Consider the following 19164-nt stretch of genomic DNA (forward strand, 5'->3'; position numbering starts at 1 on the left):
ATCTCCTACAAATGAACTACTTATCATACAGTTAAGTAGATACACAAAAAAATTACTAAAATGCTTGGAATAAGATTGTTTATTTTGTTGTTGTTTTAGCCTTTTTACAACGTCTTTTTTTCTCCATTGAGACTATAATGAACATGGTCACACCACAAGTAAAGTCGGAAGTAGGACAGAGAACACTCCAGAGGCTGGTTTGGTCATCTGGGATTAATAAAAATAGCTGACCCCTAACAACATGTACAAAAACATAAAATGAAAATTAAAAAATACAAATTTACCTTTTTGAAGCACTTAAAAAAAGCAGGAAATTTTTGTTTTGTTCTCTTGTTGCAAATTCACATTGTGGTTTTGGTTGGGTGGGGGACAGTGTATGTCATCTGTGGGTGACTCTGCCAGTGGTGGGTGGGCAGGCAGGTGGGACTCTCTACTAAAGGCGATCACATTTAGATTGTCAGATGGGAAGTGGATGTTGAATAGGTCACAGTGGCCTTTTTTAAAAGATTAACTTTTCCTTTTTTCCTGTCTAATCATCCTCATTGGTCTTATGCTTCTTGGTGTCAACATCATCACCCTCACCCTCTTCAGCTGCCCATTTTCCCATAGCTGCCTAGTTAAACATTTTTTTATGGTTTATGCTATTACAGTTGTCCCAAGTTTTCCACCCTTGCCCCCATCCTCCTAGCCTGCCCCGTCATTCCCACAGTCAATCCCCACACATTGTTCATGTCCATTGGTGATGCATATATGATCTTTGTCTAATCCTTTCACCTTCTTTCAATCAGTTCCCTCACCCCTCCCCTCTTAGAGCTGTCAGTTGTTCCATGTTTCTGTGCCTTTGATTATCTTTTGCCCATTAGTTTATTTTGATCAGTAAATTCCAGTTATAAGTCAAGTCATATGGTATTTGTCGTTTCATGAGTAACTTATTTCACTTAGCATAATAGTATCCAGTTCTATCCATTCAGTTGCTAAAAGTAAGATTTACTTCTTTTTTACTGCTGCATAGTAGTTCATTGTATAAATGTACCACAGCTTTTTTTATTCACTCATTTACTGATGGGTAATTAGGTTGTTTACAGCATTTGGCTACGGTATGTAGTGTTGCTATGAACATAGAGGTGCATATATTCTTTTGAATTGATGTTTGGAATTCTTTGGATATATTGCCAGCAGTGGAATCACTGGGTCAAAAGGCAGTTCCATTTTGAATTTTTTGAGGAAACTCCATACTGTTTTCGAGTAGTTGCACCAGTCTGCATTCCCACCAACAGTGCACTAGGGTTCCCTTTTCTCCATATCCTCACCAGCATTTCTTGTTTGTTGATTTATTAATGATAGCCTTTTTGGCAGGTGTGAGGTTATATCTCATCGAGGTTTTAATTTGTATCTCTCTGATGGCTAGTGATGCTGAGTATCCTTTCATATGTCTCTGGGCCTTCTGTATGTCCTTCTTAGAGAAGTGTCTATTCAGGTCCTTTACCTGTTTTTAAGAATAGGATCATTTGTCTTCCTGGTGTTATGTCATATAAATTCTTTATATTTTGGAGATTAAACCCTTGTCCAATGTATCATTGGCAAATATGTCCTCCCATACAGTTGGTTCCCTTTTCATGTTGATGCTTGTTTCTTTAGCATGGAGAAGCTTTTTAGTTTGATGTAGTTCCATTAGTTTATTTTTTCCTTTATTTCCCTGGCCCTAGGAAATATCTCAGCAAAATTACTGCTACCTGGGGTATCTGAAATTTTACTGCCTATGTTTTCCACTAAGACTTTTATGGTACCATGACTTATATCACAGCCTTTTATCCATTTTGAGTTTATTCTCGTATATGGTGTAAGCTGGTGGTCTAGTTTCATTTTTTGCAAGTACTAGTCCATTTCTACCAACACCATTTATTGAAGAAACTGTCTTGACTCCATTGTATGCTCATGCCCCCTTTGTCAAATATTAATTGACCATAGACACATAGGTTTATTACTGGGCTCTCTCTTCTGTTCCACTGATCTATGTGTCAGTTCTTATGTCAGTACCAGACTGTTTTGATTTCAGTGCCCTTGTGGCATAGTTTTATATCAGGTATTGTGACCCCTTGAACTTTGTTCATCTTTCTCAAGATTTCTGTGGCTATTGGGGGGTCTTTTTGTTCCATATAAATTGTTAATGATGTTGATTCTTCCAGTCCAAGAACAGGGTATATGCTTCCATTTATTTGTATCTTCCTCAATTTCTTTCTTCAGTGTTCTATATTATTCCAAGTAAGGTCTTTTACCTCCTTGGTTTAATTTATTCCTAGCTATCTCATATTTTTTTTATTGCAGTAGTAAATGGGATTGTTACCTTAGTTTCTCTCTCTGGTAGTCCATTGTTGGTATACAAAAGTGCCATTGATTTCTGAATATTGATTTTGTATGCTACTGCTTTGCCCAACTCAATTGCTAGGTTGAGTAGTTTTCTGGTGGAGCCTATAGGGTTTTCTATGTACACTATCATGTCATCTGCAAAAATTGACAGTTTTATTTCTTCCTTTCCAATTTTGATGCTTTTTATTTCTTCTTCTTGTCTGATTGCTATGACTAGGACCTTCTGTACTGTTTTGAATAAGATAGGTGAAAGGAAGAACCCTTGTCTTTTTCCTGATCTTAACAGAAACGCTTTTAGTTTTTGCCCATCAAGTATGATATTGGCAATAGGCTTTTCATATATGGCCTTTATTATGTTAGATATGCTCCCTCTATTCCCATTTTGCTGAGTGTTTTTATCATAAATGGGTGCTGGATTTTATCAAATGCTTTTTCTTCATCTATTTATATAATCACATGATTTTGGTCTTTCATTTTGTTTGTGATATATCACATTTATTGATTTGTGACTATTGTACCATCCTTGAGTCCCTGAAATAAATCCCACTTGAACATGGTGTATGATCTTTTTAATGTATTTTTGGATTTGGTTTGCTAGTATTTTGTTGAAAATTTTAGCATCTAGAGATATTGGTCTCTAATTTTCTTTCTTTGTTGTGTCTTTTCCTGTTTTGGGATTAAGATAATACTGGCCTCATAAGAAAAGTTTGGGTGCACCCCCTCTTCTTGAAATTTTGGAAATAGTTTGAGAAAGAGAAGTGTTAGTTCTTCTTTGAATGTTTGATATAATTTGCCTGTGAAGCCATCTGGACCAGGGCTTTTGTGTGTTAGTAGTTTTTTTGATTTACTGCTTCAGTTCCACTCATTGCTATTGGTCTATTTAGGTTTTCTGCTTCTTCCTGATTCAGATTTGGAAGATTGTATGTTTCTAGAAATTCATCCATTTTGCCCAGGTTGTCCAATTTCTGGCCATGTAGTTTTTTATAATTTCTTACAATCCTTTGTATTTCTGTAATATCTTTTGTTACTTCTCTTTCATTTATGATTTTATCTGTTTTTTGGGTTCTCTCTCTCTCTCTCTCTGTCTTTTTGAAGAGTCTAGTTAACAGTTCATCAATTTTGTTTATCTTTTCAAAGAACCACCTCCTAGTTTCATTATCCTTTGAATTGTTGTTTAGTCTCTATGTAATTTAATTCAGCCTTGATCTTATTTCCTTCCTTCTGCTTGCTTTGGGCTTTGTTTCTTCTTGTTCCTCTAGTTATTTTAGATGTAGGATTAGGCTGTTTATTTGAGACTTTTCTATCTTCTTTAGATAGGCCTGAATTGCTATGAACTTCCCAGTCAGGACTGCCTTCACTGTGTCTCTTAGGTTTTCAGTTGTGTCTTCGTTTCATTTGTTTACACATAGTTTTTGATTTCTTCCGTGATCTCACTGTTACCACATTCATTATTTAATAACATGTTATTCAGCCTCCATGTATTTGAATGTTTTTGAGTTTTTGCTTGAAGTTGGTCTCCAGTTTCAAGCCATTGTTATCGCAGAAGATGTTTGGTATATTTTCAATTTTCTTCAATTTGTTGAAGCTACTTTTTTGCCCTACTTTGTGATCTATCTTTGGGAATGATCCTAGTGCATTTGAGAATAATTTGTATTTTGCTACTTTGGGGTGAAATATTGTATAAATATCAATTACATGCATTTGACCTAGAATGTCATTCAATTCTGTAGTACTTTTATTGATTTTTTGCTTGGAAGATCTATTCATTGAGGACAGTCCCCTACAATGACTGTATGGCTGTATATTTCTTAAAGTCCTCCAATATTTTCTTTATATACTTAGATAGACCTATATTGGGTGCATTTATGTTTACAAGAGTTATAGTCTCTTGCTGGACTACTCCCTTAGGTATCATGTAGTGGCCTTCTTTGTCCCATTATGGCCTTTATTTTACGTCTATTTCAATTTTCTTGAATTTGTTAAGGCTTCTGATACAAGCATTGCTAACCCCGCTTTTTTTCACATCCATTTGCATGGAATATTTTTTTTCCATCCCTTCACTTTCAGCCTGTGTATATCTTTTGTTCTGAGGTCGGTCTGTTGTAGACAGCACATATGCAGGTTGTGTTTTCTTATCTATTCTGCTACCCTGTGTCTTTACTGGAACATTTAGTCCATTTACATTTAAGTTTATTATTGATAGGTACTTATACATTGTCATTTTTCACCTTTGTACCAATGTTCCCCCCGTCTCTCTCTTTCTTTTCCTAAAGGAGTCCCTTTTAGCATCTCTTGCAGGGCTGGCTTGGTGGAGATGTACTCTTTTAGCCTTCTTTTGTTTGGGAAGCTCTTTATTTCACCTTACATTTTAAATGAGAGGCTTTCTGTGTAGGTAGTCTTGGTTTCAGGTCCTTGCTTTTTATTACTTGGAATATATCAGGCCAATCCTTTCTGGCTTGTAGTGTTTCTGTTGAGGAATCAGTTGATAGCCTCTTCAGAGCTCCCTTGTATGTTACTAGCTGTTTCTTCCTTGCTGCCTTTAAGATTAACTCTTTGTCTGTAAATTTTGCCATTTTTATTGTAATGGCAAAATGGAGTAGGCCTCTTTGTGTTCATCTTGATTAGGACCCTCTGTGCTTCCTGGACTTGCATGACATTTTCCCTCAACAAGTTAGGGAAGTTTTCTGTTATTATTTTTTTCAAACAGGTTTTCTATCCCTAGTTCCTTTTCTTATCCTTCTGGTATCCCTGGGATGTGAATATTGTTATATTTCATGTTGTCCCAAAGCTCCCTTAAAGTATTCTCATTCTTTTTTTTTTCATTTTCTTGCTCTAATGGGTTTTTTTCCTACTTTGTCTTCCAGCTCCATGATTTGATCCTCTGCTTCTCCTAGCCTGCTCTTAATTCCTTTTAGTGTGTTCTTCATTTCAGATATTGCATTCTTCATTTCTATCTTGTTCTTGTTAAAAGTTCCTATGTCTTTTTTCATGTTGATGTAGGTCCCACTAAGATCCTTGTAGTTCTCACTAAATTCCTTGTTATCCTTATTACCATTACTTTGAACTCTATGTTTGAGAAAGTGCTTGCATCAATTTCTCTTAGCTCTTTTTCTGGAGATTCTTCCTTCTCTTTCTTTTGGGGGTTGTTTCTTCGTCTCTCCATTTTAGTTGTCTTTTTGTGTTTGTTTCTATGTATTACATTGATTTGCTTTGACTATCTGTCTTGTGGAGTGGCCCTGTGTGATAGGTGTTCTGTGTGCCCCAGGGTGCAGACTTCTTGATTTTCTGATCTGTATGTTCTAAGAATATTCTCAGTGTGGATTATGTGGACTGTCCCACTGTATTTGGGTCCTGATTGCTATTGGCCCATTCACTAGTCATCCTTCCATCTGGCTAACTAATAGGCTGAACCTCCAGCAGTTACTGTATGCTGTTGTATAGGTGCTGGCAGAACAAAGCCAAACAACACAAAAATAACACCAAAACAAACAACCTCTCCCTAATCCCCATAGCAATATCAACAAAAGAGCAAATAATATTAAAAAAGAGAAATGAAATAGTAGAGAAAGGGGAAAAGGCAAGAGAATATGAGAAGACTAGAGAAAAGAAAAGTGATTATGAGCAGAGAAAGGGGAAGAGAACTACTACTCATATTGAATTGAAAGAGTAAAATGGGAGAAATGAACACAGAAAAAGGAACAAAAATAACAAAAGGAGAGAAGAAGGGAACAGTAGAGTAATCAAAGGTAAGAGTAGAATAGGAGATATAAAAGAAAAATTAGAGCATCAAAAGTTTTTTTAAAGATTTAAAGATAAGATTTAAAGATTTAAAGATTTAAAGATTTAAAAAGAAAAATTAGCTAAGATCAGAAAAAGCCAAGTGTATTTGTCTCAGCAGTTTGGATTTGGCCTTCTAGTTTCTCTTGTTGGACATGCTCTGATATCTGAGTCTGGTGTAAGCCAATGACAGGTGCTATCCGTATCTGACCCTTGGCCACCTTTTCAAAACCACTGGTGATCCAGTTTGTAACTGATTCCTCCAGTAGAGAAAGGGGAGCAGCTTGGCTGCTCCTAGGGTGGGCCAAGGTGCTCTGAAAGCTGGATTTTATCAGCACTGGATCCAGGGGTGTGTCAGCAAGTGTCCCAGGTCACCACAGGAGCCTCCTCTGCCTGCCTTCAGGCCTCTGTCAATCTTATACTAGTTGAAGACGTATTTCTGAGAGAGCTTCTGCTGGAAACAGGGGGCTGTGATTCCTGGATTTCCTGTGGCAGGTGCCTTTCAGACTTCAGGGAAGATGGTGGGTTTGATCCTCTTCCCCCAAGCCAGTAGTCCGAGTCTGTCCTGAATTATTTCCCTGTACTCGGTAGGGTGGCGGGGTGGGGGGCTGGTCCTTAGCTTCCAGAGCCCAGATTTTGGGTCTGCCTGATGCCAGGAGGGTCATTCTGTGGCTCTCCCATGAGGGAAATGTGCCAATCTGTTTTCCAGGATTGGCTGCACCTGACTTCCAGTCTCTGATGACCTGTGAGTCTGTTTATATTACTGTCTCCTTTGCAAAGGTTAAGATGCAGGATGGGAGAAAAGAAAAAACAAACAAACAAAACAGACTACCAAGATAAAGTAAAACTGAAAAAAAGAACAAAAAATTTGCTGAGTGGAGCAAATGAGATTTCAGAGGTTGTGGCAAGGGTATTTCCAGAGTGAAGGGGTAGCAGTGTCCCACAAGGTAAGATAAATTATTTTCCCCTGGGAGGGGTCAAGAACGATGGCTGGGCTGTGTAGCCCAGGTATATCCAGGCCCCCAAAATCCCACAGCTGCTCCCCCAAGACTCTCCCTGTACCTCCCACTCCAGACTCTCCTCCAGCAAGTCCAGTGCCACTCTCCCTTCACTGGGGCGCAAGGTGGGTAGCTGCAAACATACAATCTGTGTTTTGCCCCTTTATGAAAAAAAAAAGAGAGATGGTGGATTTGTCTCCAGTGGTTTTCATCTCTCCTCAGAGCAAAGAGCCCCCACAGTCAGACTCCTTCATCTCCTGATCTGGGTGCTCTAGGAATGTCTTTTGTGTGGATTATGTGGACTGTTCTGTTTTATTTGGGACCTGAATTTTCATTGGCTCATTTGTTGATGGGAACTTTCCTCCATTTGGCTGACTAAGGGGCTCAACTGCTGCCATGTCTGCCTCTGCCTTAAGAGGGTTCGATGTGTGGCTTGGATCCCTAGTTGGGGCACGTACAGGAGGCCATCTATCAACTCTTCTTTCTCACATCAACACCTCTCCCACTCTCTCCCAAGTCAATAGAATATATCCTGTGTGCATTGTCTTCCTTTAAATTTCGTATCATTCTGATGGAGTGTGGGAGGGAAGTGAAGAGTCCAATAGCAAAACTAGAACAGTGGATGGTGGTAGCGTGCTCACGCTGCTCTGTCCAGTGAGTCTCAGCCTTGGATTCTGGCCATGGTACTCCCCTTGCAGTGCTCCCACCATGGTCTCTTCCATCAGCACCACCCTAGCTGACTTTCTGTGTTCCCAGTTCCCAGCCTATCTACAGCATCCTCAATCAGACTCTGTCCCATTCATGGTTCCAGCAGTGCCCAGGGCAAGGAAACTATAGCCCCCTCCATGGCAAGTACTGCAGTCCACTGGACCCTAGCTCTGAATGCAGTGGAGTGTGTGGCATGGCCCAGTAGGTGTGAAGATCACAGAAACAAGTCCAGTTGCCAGGCACAACTGCTCTGGCAGCTTCTTCCCAAGGAGGGTATTGCAAATTGCACAAAATGGTTCCTGCTCCAAGTCTGCGAAGCCAGAAGTGCTAGGCCAAGTGGTGGCTGAGACAGCTGCAGCAGCTATGGCAGTGGCTCCACAAGAGGAGCCTGGGCTGCACACCCAATTGCTCTTGTAAGTGGGCAAGCACTCGCACACCTGCACACCCCTCTGAAACACTACTCTCCACACATACTCACTCACACACACTCTCACGCTTAGTTGGATCTTCAAGTTGATTGCTCTGTGGTTTAGCTGCAAGACTGGTCCAGAGTTGGGAGCAAGTGGAAAGAGCTTCCAGCTACTCTGCAGCCATCTTTGAACCCCCTGATCATATTATTTTTATCATTCATTTTGTTTATGTGATGTATCACATTTATTGATTTGCAAACATTGTACCAACCTTACATCCATGGGATAAATCCCACTTGATCATAGTGTATGATCTTTTCAATGTATTGCTGGATCAGGTTTACTAATATTTTATTGAGGATTTTAGCATCAATGTTCATCAGGGATATTGGGCCATCATTTTATTTCTTTGTTGGGCCTTTACCTGGTTTTGGAATTAGGATAACACTGATCTTGTAAAAAGAGCTTGGCAACCTTCCCTCTTCTTGAATTTTTTGAATAGGAAAGGTGTTCGTTCTTTGAATGTTTGGTAAAATTTGCCTGTGAAACCATCTGGATCTGGTCCAGAATATTTGTTTGCTGGGAGATTTTGACTACTGCTTCAATTTCATTAATTATTGGTCAATTTAGGTTTTCTGCTTCTTCTTGATTCAGATTTGGGAGATTTTATAATTCTAGAAATTAATCCATTTTATCCAGGGTATCCAATTTCATGTCATATAGTTGTTCATAGTATTTTTGTTTTACAATCCTCTGTATTTCTGTGGTATCCATTGTTATTTCCCTCTTTCATTTCTGATTTTATTAATGTGGATCCTCTTTCTTTTTTTCTTCATGAGTCTTATTAAAGGTTTATCAATTTTGTTTATCTTTTCAAAGAACCAGCTCCTAGATTCATTGACCTTTTGAATTATTTCTTAGTCTCTGTTTCCTTACTCTCATTTATTGCCACTCTCATCTTGATTATTTCCACTCTCATTTGATTATTCTTTCTTTCTACATACTTTGGGCTTTGTTTGATATTGTTTCTTTTTTCTAGTTCTTTTAGGTATAGGGTTACATTGTTCATTTGAGAGTTTTTATCTTCTTTTTAAAATATTTTTATTCCCTGGCTGGCATAGCTCAGTGGATTGAGCACGGGCTGCAAACCAAAGCATCTCAGGTTCGATTCCCAGTCAGGGCACATGCCCGGGGTGCAGTCCACGGCCCCCAGCAACCGCACAATGATGTTTCTCTCTCTCTCTCTTTCTCCCTCCCTTCCCTCTCTAAAAATAAAAATAAATAAAATCTTAAAAAATAAAATATATTTATTGATTATGCTATTACAGTTGTCCCAGTTTTTCACCCTTTGCCTCTCTCCACCCAGTACCCCCATTCCCTCCAGAAATCCACCCTTCATAGTTCATGTCCATGGGTCATACATATAAGTTCTTTGGCTACTCTATTTCCTACACTGTTATTAACATCCCCCTGTCTATTTTGTACCTACCATTTATGTGTCTTATCCCCTGTACCTTTTCTCCCATTCTCTTCTCTCCCCTTCCCCACTGATAACCCTTCATGTGATCTCCATTTCTGTGAGTCTGTTCCTGTTCTGCTTATTTGCTTAGTTTGTTATTTAGACTCGATTATTGATAGTTGTGAATTTTTGCTATTTTAATATTCATAGTTTTTATCTTTTTTAGTTTAATTCTCATTAGCATTTCATATATTAATGGCTTGGTGATGATGAACTCCTTTAGTTTTACCTTGTCTGGGAAGCACTTTATCTGCCCTTCAGCTCTAAATGATAGCTTTGCTGGATAGAGTAATCTATGTTATAGGTCCTTGCTTTTCATCACTTTAAATACTCCATGTCAGTCCCTTCCAGCCTGCAAAGTTTCTTTTAAAAAATCAGCTGACAGTCTTATGGGAATGCCTTCATAGGTAACTCTCTGCTTTTCTCTGGCTGTTTTTAGGATTCTCTATCTTTAACCTTTGGCATTTTAATTATGATGTATCTTGGTGTGGTCCTCTTTGGGTCCATCTTGTTTGGGATTCTCTGTGCTTCCTGGACTTGTATCTCTTGTTCCTTCACCAAATTAGGGAAGTTTTCTTTCATTATTTTTTCAAGTAAGTTTTCAAGTTCTTGCTCTTCTTCTTCTCCTCTTGGCACCCCTATGATTCAGATGTTGGTACATTTAAAGATGTCCTGGAGGACCCTTAGCCTATCCTTGTTTTTTTTCCTTTTAATTCTTTTTTCTTCTTGCTGTTCTCATTTAATGCTTTTCTCATCCTTATGAATAGTTGATTTGATTCTCAGCCTCATCCTCTCCATTGCTGGTTCCCTATAGATTTCTCTTTATTTCACTTAATGTAATCATCATATCTGCCTGGGTGTCTTATATGCTGTTGAATTACCCAATGAGTTCCTTGAGCATCCTGATAACGAGTGTTTTGAACTCTGCATCTGATAGGTTGCTTATCTCCATTTTGTTTAGTTCTTTTTCTGGAGCTTTATTCTGCTCTTTCATTTGGGCCATATTTCTTTGTCTCCTCAATCTTTGGCAGCCTCCCTCTTTTTGTTTCTGTGTACTAGGTAGATCTGCTTTGACTGCCTGTCTTAGTAGTGTGGCCTGTTGTAGAAAGCATAATTGTGAGTTATATGGGGTGGAGCATTAGGGAGTCAGTCTCCAGGACAGGGCAACCTATATAAGTGCTCCTTGATTCTGTGTGGGGCAGGACTTGGAGAGGGAACAGTGCTACTGCCTGCCCTCTGGAGTTTTGCCTAGGAAGAAGCTGTCTTCTGACACTCACCCTGTTGCCAGTCACTTAAATTTCTCCCCATATGCTGCTGGTGACCTTATAGCTATTGCCCTGGTACAGAGTCCTAGGTGGGGTGAGTCTGCATGAGTCCTTAGTCTGTTGCAGGCCCTTTAAGAGGAGTCTCTCAAGAATCCCACAATTTCTTTTGCCACCACAACTCTTCCCCCCCCTGGCTTTTACAGCCAGAAGTAATGGGGACTTATCTTCCTGGTGCTGGAACTCTGAGCTTGGTGGCCTGGTCTTTGGTTTCGATCCCTTGCTCTGAGTTATCCCTCCTAATTTTTGTTGACTACACGTGGATGTGACTGTCCTTCCTGCATCTCTACATCTCTCAGCACTATTCCCTATCTCCACACTTCACCATGTCTCTATACTTCTCCATGCTTCTCTACCACTCCACGCCTTTCCATCTCTCCATGCCCCTCCATGCTTTTCTATCTGCACACCTCCTACCTGCCTGGATAAATGTAGCTTCTTTAAATGGTTGGTTGTCAGACTTGCAGACAGTTCAATTTTCTGACAGTTCTGGGTGACATGCGTTTTGTAGTCTAGTTGTAACTTTTGCTGTAGTTGTGTGAGGAGGCAAGGCATGTTTACCTACACCTCAATCTTGACTAGAATTCACTGTCTTCTTGAGGTATGCCTATAATGCTATGAACTTCCCTTTCAGGATTGCTGTCACTGTGTCCCATAGGTTTTGGGTTGATGTGTATTCATTTTCATTTGTTCCAAGTACTTTTTGATTTCTTCCTTGATCTCATCGATGATCCATTCATTATTTAATAACATGCTTTTTATTTGGCCTTCAATTTTAAATGATAGCCTTGTTGAATAAAATAATAGTGCTTGTAGACACTTGCTTTTGATTACTTTGAATGCTTCATGCCAGTCACTTCTGGCCTGAAGTGTCTCTGTTGAGACTCTTCAGCTGACAGTCTTATTGGAGCTCCATTGTAGATAACTGACTGTTTCTCTCCTACTATCTTTAAAATTCTCTCTTTAGCCCTGGCTGACATGGCTTAGTGGATTGAATGCCAGCCTGCAAACCAAAAGGTCACCAGTTCAATTCCCAGTCAGGACACATGCCTGGGTTGTGGGCCAGGTCTCCAATTGGGGGCATGTGAGAAGCAACCAGTTCAGGTTTCTCTCTCACACTGATGTTTCTCTCCTTCTCTTTCCCCTCCCTTCTCCTCTCTCTTTGTGTGAGGAGAAACATCACCTCCTTCCCTCTCTTAAAAATAAATAAAATAGTTTTAAAAATTCTCTCTTTGTCCTTAACTTTGCCATTTTAATTATGTTCATTGGTGCGGGTCTCTTTGGGTTCCTCCTGATTGGAACACTCTGTGCTTCCTAAAATTGTGTGACTTTTTCCTGCACCAGGTTAGGGAAGTTTTCTGTCATTATTTCTTCAAACAGGTTTTCTAACCCTTGCTCACTTTCTTCTCCTCTGATATCCCTATGATGTGATAGTGTTATATTTCATTTTGTTTCAAAGTTCCATAAAACCATTCTTGTTATTTTGAAGGGTTTTTTTATTTTTATTTTTGATGCTTTGCTTGGGTGTTTTTTTCTACCTTGTTTTTCAAATCACTGATTTGATCCTCTCCATCTAGTCTGCTGTGAATTCCTTCTAGTATGTTCTTCATTTCCAACTTGTTCTTATTTGTGGTTTCCATGTCCTTTATCATGTTGATGTAGCTCACACTAAGTTCCTTGAGTATTCTTATAACCATTACTTTGAACTCTGTGTTGATAAACTATCTGACTCAATTTCATTTAGCTCTTTCCTGGGGATCCTCCTCTCCTTTTTGGTGGGGTGTTTCTTTGTCTCCCCATTTTTCTCTTCTTTTGTTTCTATGTATTAGATGGATTTCTTTGACTTGTCTTCATGGGGTGGCCTTATGTGGTAGGCATCCTGTGGGACTCAGTGGTGTAGTCTTGATCTACTGATCTGTATGCAGGAATATCCCTTATTTGGTTTATGTGGCGCTCTGTTGTATTTGGGATTGTTGTTGGTCCCTTCATTGGTGGGGTTCTCTTCTCCTGCTGACTGACTGAGAGGCTCAATCCCACCATGTCTTTTATGCTATTGTACATGTACTGACAGAACATCGCAAAACAACACAGAAAACAAAACCCACACAATCAAAAATGATCCCCAACAATAATTGCACAATCAACTACAAAAGTACAAAGAATAATAATGATGGGAAGAGAATAAGAATATTATAAGAATAAAAGAATATAAGATGATATAGGAAAGAAATATGATTATGAGAGGATAGAGAGAAGAGAAACAGTAAGAGTAAGGAATAGGAACACAGAATCATCACAAAAGGTCAAAGAAAAGGAAAAAATAAAATAAAAAAAGAATGAAGGAAGAAGGCAAAATGGAGTAAGAAAAAGTGAGAATAAAATATGACATTTGAAAGAAAAAATGTGAAAAATGAAAAAAAATTGAAAAAGATAAAGTGATGAAAATCTGTGTGAAAGAATAAATGAAAATAAGGAATAAGAATGAAGTAGAATTCATCTCAGCAGAGTTTAGGGGTTGCCTGCTGGGTTCTCCCTCTGGATACTACTCGCATGATGTCTGTTGCTGGTGTAAGCCAATGTCAGATGCTGTCCACGTCTAGCTCTAGGCAGCCTGCTCAAAGCTACAAGTGACCCATGGTTTGTAGCTGTCTCCTTCAGGCTTGGCAGCCTCCAGGATGGGCCTCACTCCTCAGCGGGGCTGGCTTTTTATCATCACAGGGGTGGCTCAATTAATGACTGAAGGCACCACAGAACCTCTTCCACCTGCCTCTGCCTGCAGTCCTGGCATTAGCCTTAGTCTAGCCACTGACTCATCTGTTTCTGAGAGGGCTTCTGGTAGAATTGGGAGAATGGGACCTCTGGATCTCCCATGGGAGGTGCCATTCAGACTTCAATGAAGGTGGTCAGTATGTTCCCTCATCTCCATGCCACATGTCACCTGTCTGACTCTGTCTGGGATTATTTCCCTGAACTCATTAAGTCAAAGTCCCAGTAAGAATGCTGGTAGGACCTACAGGATGCAGAGTTTGGGTCTGCCAGAAAATGGGAGGGCATTCCTAGGCAATCTCATGATGGGGAAGCATCCATCTAATTCCTGGGAAAGTGCATGGAATGGCCATGTTCTAAAGCCAGTCTCTAGTATTCCTGAGTGAGCCTATGTTGCTATCTCCTCAGGAGGGAATTGGAGGCAGGTTGGGGGATAGCAAGAAAGAAAAAAATTAAAAAAGAATTTTTCAAAAAGGATGCAGGGTTGGGTGAGCAGAATTCCAGAGGATTGGCTAGGAGGGCTCCAGGGGGTGGGGTGAGGGGTTGCCCACAGTGTAGGATAATTGTTTTTCTCCTGGGAAGGGCTTGCTCTTCTCAAGAAAAATGGCTGCTGTGGTATGGAGGTGTGTCCTAGCACCAAGAACTCAGCAGCTGTTCCCCCATGCCTCTTCCCCAAGGCTCCCACTCCAGACTCTCTTCCTGTGACTCTAGATTGTGCTGCCCTCCCTTTGCCTGAGCCCAAGGTGAGTAGCTATGAACATACAACCTGTGCCTTGGCCCCTTAGAAAATAAGGAAGGAAAAAAAGAAGAAGAAGGAAAATGGCTTTATCTCCAGCAGGCTTTGTCTCTCTCTGGTGGGGAAAAAAACCCTATGGCCTTTTACTGCTGGATGCTGCTTGAGCAGGTGGTCCTGGCACTAGTGCTTGGGAGCCTGGTCTGGGGTCCAGGCTTTCCTCCTCTCAAGGAGAAGCTCCCACAGCCTGCTGCATACTTGGCCTGCTGCCCTGAAAGCAGTGCTGGCCCCTTTCATGTCCCTGCCCTTTCTGTCTGTCTCAGATATTTTCTACCCATCTTTGGTTGTCTCCTCTTCAGGTAGTCTTCAGTTGTTTATTTTGGGTGGATGCTCTCCTCTTTGTTTCTATTTTCAGTTTTCAGGGAAGCAATGTGAGACAAATTCTTCTACTCTACCACCATCTTCTTTTTGCTTCTAAACATTGGAGGGAAAATGTAAATTTTCTGGCCTTTGAGTGAATAACCTGCTTCTTCCTAAGGTGCTAATTGTAAAAATATTAGTCTGGTTGTCTTTTTTTTTAGAACTTAGATTATTTCTTTATATTACAGGCATGAAAACAAAAAGAAACTAACTACCAACTTAAAATCTAAAGGTAAGAGAAATAAGAGATCAGATTTTCATTTTGTGTTTTGACTAAAGGAATTTTTTGTGACATGCATTTATTTTTGTAAGGGATGTGAAGCATGCCTGTGATTACAAAGGCAGCCCTGCAGCTCTTTCTGGGGAGATGTTGTCTCTGAGGGGATTGAAGAACTTCAGTGACAGGGCTGTGACCTGAGAACACATGGGTGGCATAGGTCATAGTTGCATAGCATTTTAATTTGCAAGTATGAATATGCAGGTGATCCTGAGTTGCACATATAATTGATTATCAACACCATTATATTCTACCTTTGAAATGTTTTTTGCCTCTGTCCCCATCCTTACTGCTAATACCCCACAAATACCCACTGCTGAAGACACAACAGGGCTCTTTCAGGAGACTCAACTGATTTCTTCAAATCCAACCCCTGCCCAAATCCTCACTGTCCTCCACTTGCCTACCAGCATCTAAAACCTCATTTAGCCTTCTTACCTTACTGGTTAAGAATTGTCAATGCCTTCCCACTACCTACAAGATAAAGTCTATGACGTTCTCCCTTTGTGGCCTGGCCCCATCCCTAGTCTCCAGCCCAGGTCTTCCCAAAACCTTGTCCTCTTTGAGTCTAGTCACAAGCAGCTTTTTCAAGATATACCACTTGTACCTCCATGCCTTTGCTCATGTTATTCCTTCTCTGTAATGTTTCTTTTCCTTTTTCTCAGCCTAGCAAGCTCCTATTCATCCTTCAACACCCAGCTTACAAGGAGAATCTAACCCTCCTTTCATGCTAACACTGTGGCATTATTCCTTGCTGAGCTTGGACTCTCTCTACTCCTGTCTCCTTAAACCCATTTCCAGTGAGTTGTAATTGAGAACATGGAGTTGAGTTAGACAATCTGGATGGGACTCCTGGCTTGACCACCAACTAACATTGATTATGGCCAGTTACTTAACTTTTTGAAGCCTTGATTTGATCAGTAAAACAGAGACATTAACACTTATCTTACTAGGTTGGTGGAAGGATTAAATGAGGTCATATGTAGGAAGTCATCAGACAGCTGTTGAGTTGTGTCATGTAGATATTGGTAGTTATGGAGATTATCACTGTAGCAGACAATATGCCTCACCACACCCCATCTGATTGCTTTACAGGTCACCTCAACATAGTTCACTGACATGCCCTTGGCCTTCTATGTCAGATAGCTGTATATGTCCACCTGAGGGTTTTATTAGGCCACAGAAGTAGATAAAGCTCCTATGAGAAAGCTCCTTTACAGGGCAGCCCAAAGTGCCAGGGAGGTGACACCTGATTGAGAACAACCCTCATCCAATGAGGGATGGAAATAACCTCACTTCCTTATTCTTCTTTGGGACAATTTGAAGAGAGTTCTGCAATCTCTCAGAGGGCGTCCTGCAGGACTGAGCCCCAGGTATCATCACTGCAAGCCCTGCTCATCAGCACCCTCTGTGGCTTCCTCTCTTCCCTGTGTCACTTTCCCAGTCCCCCAACCTCCATCATTCCCAGGATTACCTCCCAAATAAACCACATGCACCCAAACTTTTGTGTCAGTGTAAACATCACTACTATTCCTCCACCATGTCTTCCCTTTTCCTCTCTGCTCTGTGAAGAACAGAAGGAGATCAAGGTAGAGAGGCAGCTGAATGAGGTGATATCAGACCTGATAAAACACCCAGATAACTCTGATTCTGTGTTAATGCTGAATTTAATCCCAGTCCTATGGTAAAGAGTTGGACATAACAGAGGGGAAAAGAAAGTATTCTGAAAAGTATTTTCTATAACAATACATAGAACACATTGTGAAATATGTAAATTTGTGCAGTACTGACATGAATTCCAGGTATACCTTCTCAGGTACATCGCATGGTGTCCTTTGTATGCTTTTTGCAAACTAGTGCCCCAATTAACTTGTCCAGCTGATTAAAATGGGCTAATCAGAGTACAGAGATATTAAATAGCTATCTGGTTTTCTCTTCCAGCCTTCTGTAGTGAGTCTGATAACAGTAACTCAGAAATTGAAGCTGCTCTATGTCCTAGAAACCATAGCACATCCACTGATGATTTTGATGATTTTTATGACTGATAAGCTATAACAGTTGTTGAAATAAAGTCTTTAAACAAATTGAAACCCTGTCTTCATATGTGATTTCTGCAATAAACATATCCTTTTAAGTTTTCTAATTGTTTAATATGAAAACTTGGGACCCTATTGCTATTCCAATGAAATTTTATGACATAATTATGTACTAGTATATTCATTTTTCAGTGTTATCAAAAACCAAAATGATGCATGCAATGTCCATCAAAATTCAAATTGTTTTCTTTGTAGAAACTGATGAGCTGATCCTAAAAAATTCATATAGAAATTCAAGGGACTCAGAATTGCCAAAACAATCTTGAAAAATAAAAACAAAGTGGAAGTACTCACATGTCCCAATTTTGAAACTTGCTAAAAACTGCAGTAATTAAGACAGCGTGGTACTGGCACAGATATATAGATCAATAAAATATTGATTTATAGATAATTTAGAATTAGTAATACAAAAACAAATCCTCACATTTATGGTCAATTAATTTTCGACAGTGGAGGAAAGTATGGTCTTTTCAATAAATGATGCTGGGACAACAGGATAGTTTTATGCAAGGGGATGAAGTTGGATCCCTCCCTCACACTGTATACAAAAATTAACTCAAAATGGATCAAGGACCTAAATGTAAGAGCATAAAACTCTTAAAAGAAAACATAGATATAAATCTTTGTGACCTTGCATTAGATGATGGTTTCTTAAATATGATACCAAAAGCAAAAAAAAAAAAAAACAGAGAAAACTTGGTAAGCTGGACTTTACCAAAATTAAAATTTAGTTACTGCAAATGACACCATCAAGAAAGTGAACAGAATGGGATAAAATATTTGCAAATCACTTTTATGCAAATCCAAGAGATTTGTATCCAGAATATACCAAGAACTCATAACTAATAATAAAATGACAAAAAAAATTTAAAAGTGAGTAAGGTTCTGAATAGGCATTGCTTCAAAGATGATACAGAAATGGCCAAGAGGTAAATTAAAAGATACTTGACATCATTAGGCATCAGAGAAATGCAAATCAAACCACAGTGAGATAGTATTAGGTATCTTTATACCTGCTGGAATGGCTAGAATAAAAAAAAAATACGAGTGTTCATGAAGATATGGAAAAATCCACACATACACTGCTGGTAGAGATGTAAAGTGGTGCAGCAACTTTGGAAAGCAGTCTGGCTATTCCTTAAATGTGAATTGGTTAGCAGGGAAATTTCCCAGTCTCCCTGCTCCATAGTGAAGCCCAGTGGGGGGTCTCAGGACAGCAAGCACAGTGTCTAGAGCATTTTTCTGGGTGTTAATATATCACATCTGGAAAATACTGGATGAACTAAGTTCTTCCAACAATCTGACCCAGGGAGTGGAGCTTAAATCTTCCTGCAACACCCCTTTACTGTTGTCTGGACTTACTGACTTTCTTCTACAGAATATAGACAGGGACAAATGGTAACATTACAATGGCGAAAGCTTGCTGACAGCACCTTAACCGTGTGATCAAGGTAAATATCACCAGGTTATGGTTAAGGCCATATATGTCAGGTACTTTGATACGCTGCAATGGAAAAGGCACCTCACATCTGTGGTGTTTTTTCCAAAAACTCATAACTTCAGTCTAATCATGAAAAATAATAATAAAAACTCAAATCAAAGGACATTCGACTAAACGCTTGGTGCATTCTCCTCAGAACTATCAAGGTCATGAAAAAGGAATGACAAACTGTCACAGACCAGAGGAGACAGAGGTGTGACATCCAAATAAAATGTGAGATCCTAGATTGGCTTCTTTAAAAATAAAAGGGACAGTAATGGAAAATGTGGT

At 39.6% G+C, this 19164-nt stretch overlaps 1 protein-coding gene across 1 annotated transcript in view; it reads left to right on the forward strand.

Annotated features, from left to right (window-relative positions):
* The window catches only part of KIZ (kizuna centrosomal protein), a 158958-nt gene extending 141616 nt beyond the window's left edge, over positions 1–17342 (forward strand). The window contains 2 exon segments of the mRNA XM_045833099.1: positions 15209–15252; positions 17239–17342. Coding sequence (XP_045689055.1) covers positions 15209–15252; positions 17239–17342 — 148 coding nt within the window.
* The last annotated feature ends 1822 nt before the right edge of the window (positions 17343–19164 follow it).

Source organism: Phyllostomus hastatus, unplaced genomic scaffold (assembly GCF_019186645.2).
Source record: "Phyllostomus hastatus isolate PE091 unplaced genomic scaffold, TTU_PhHast_1.1 phas_contig_17, whole genome shotgun sequence".
NCBI lineage: Eukaryota > Metazoa > Chordata > Mammalia > Chiroptera > Phyllostomidae > Phyllostomus > Phyllostomus hastatus.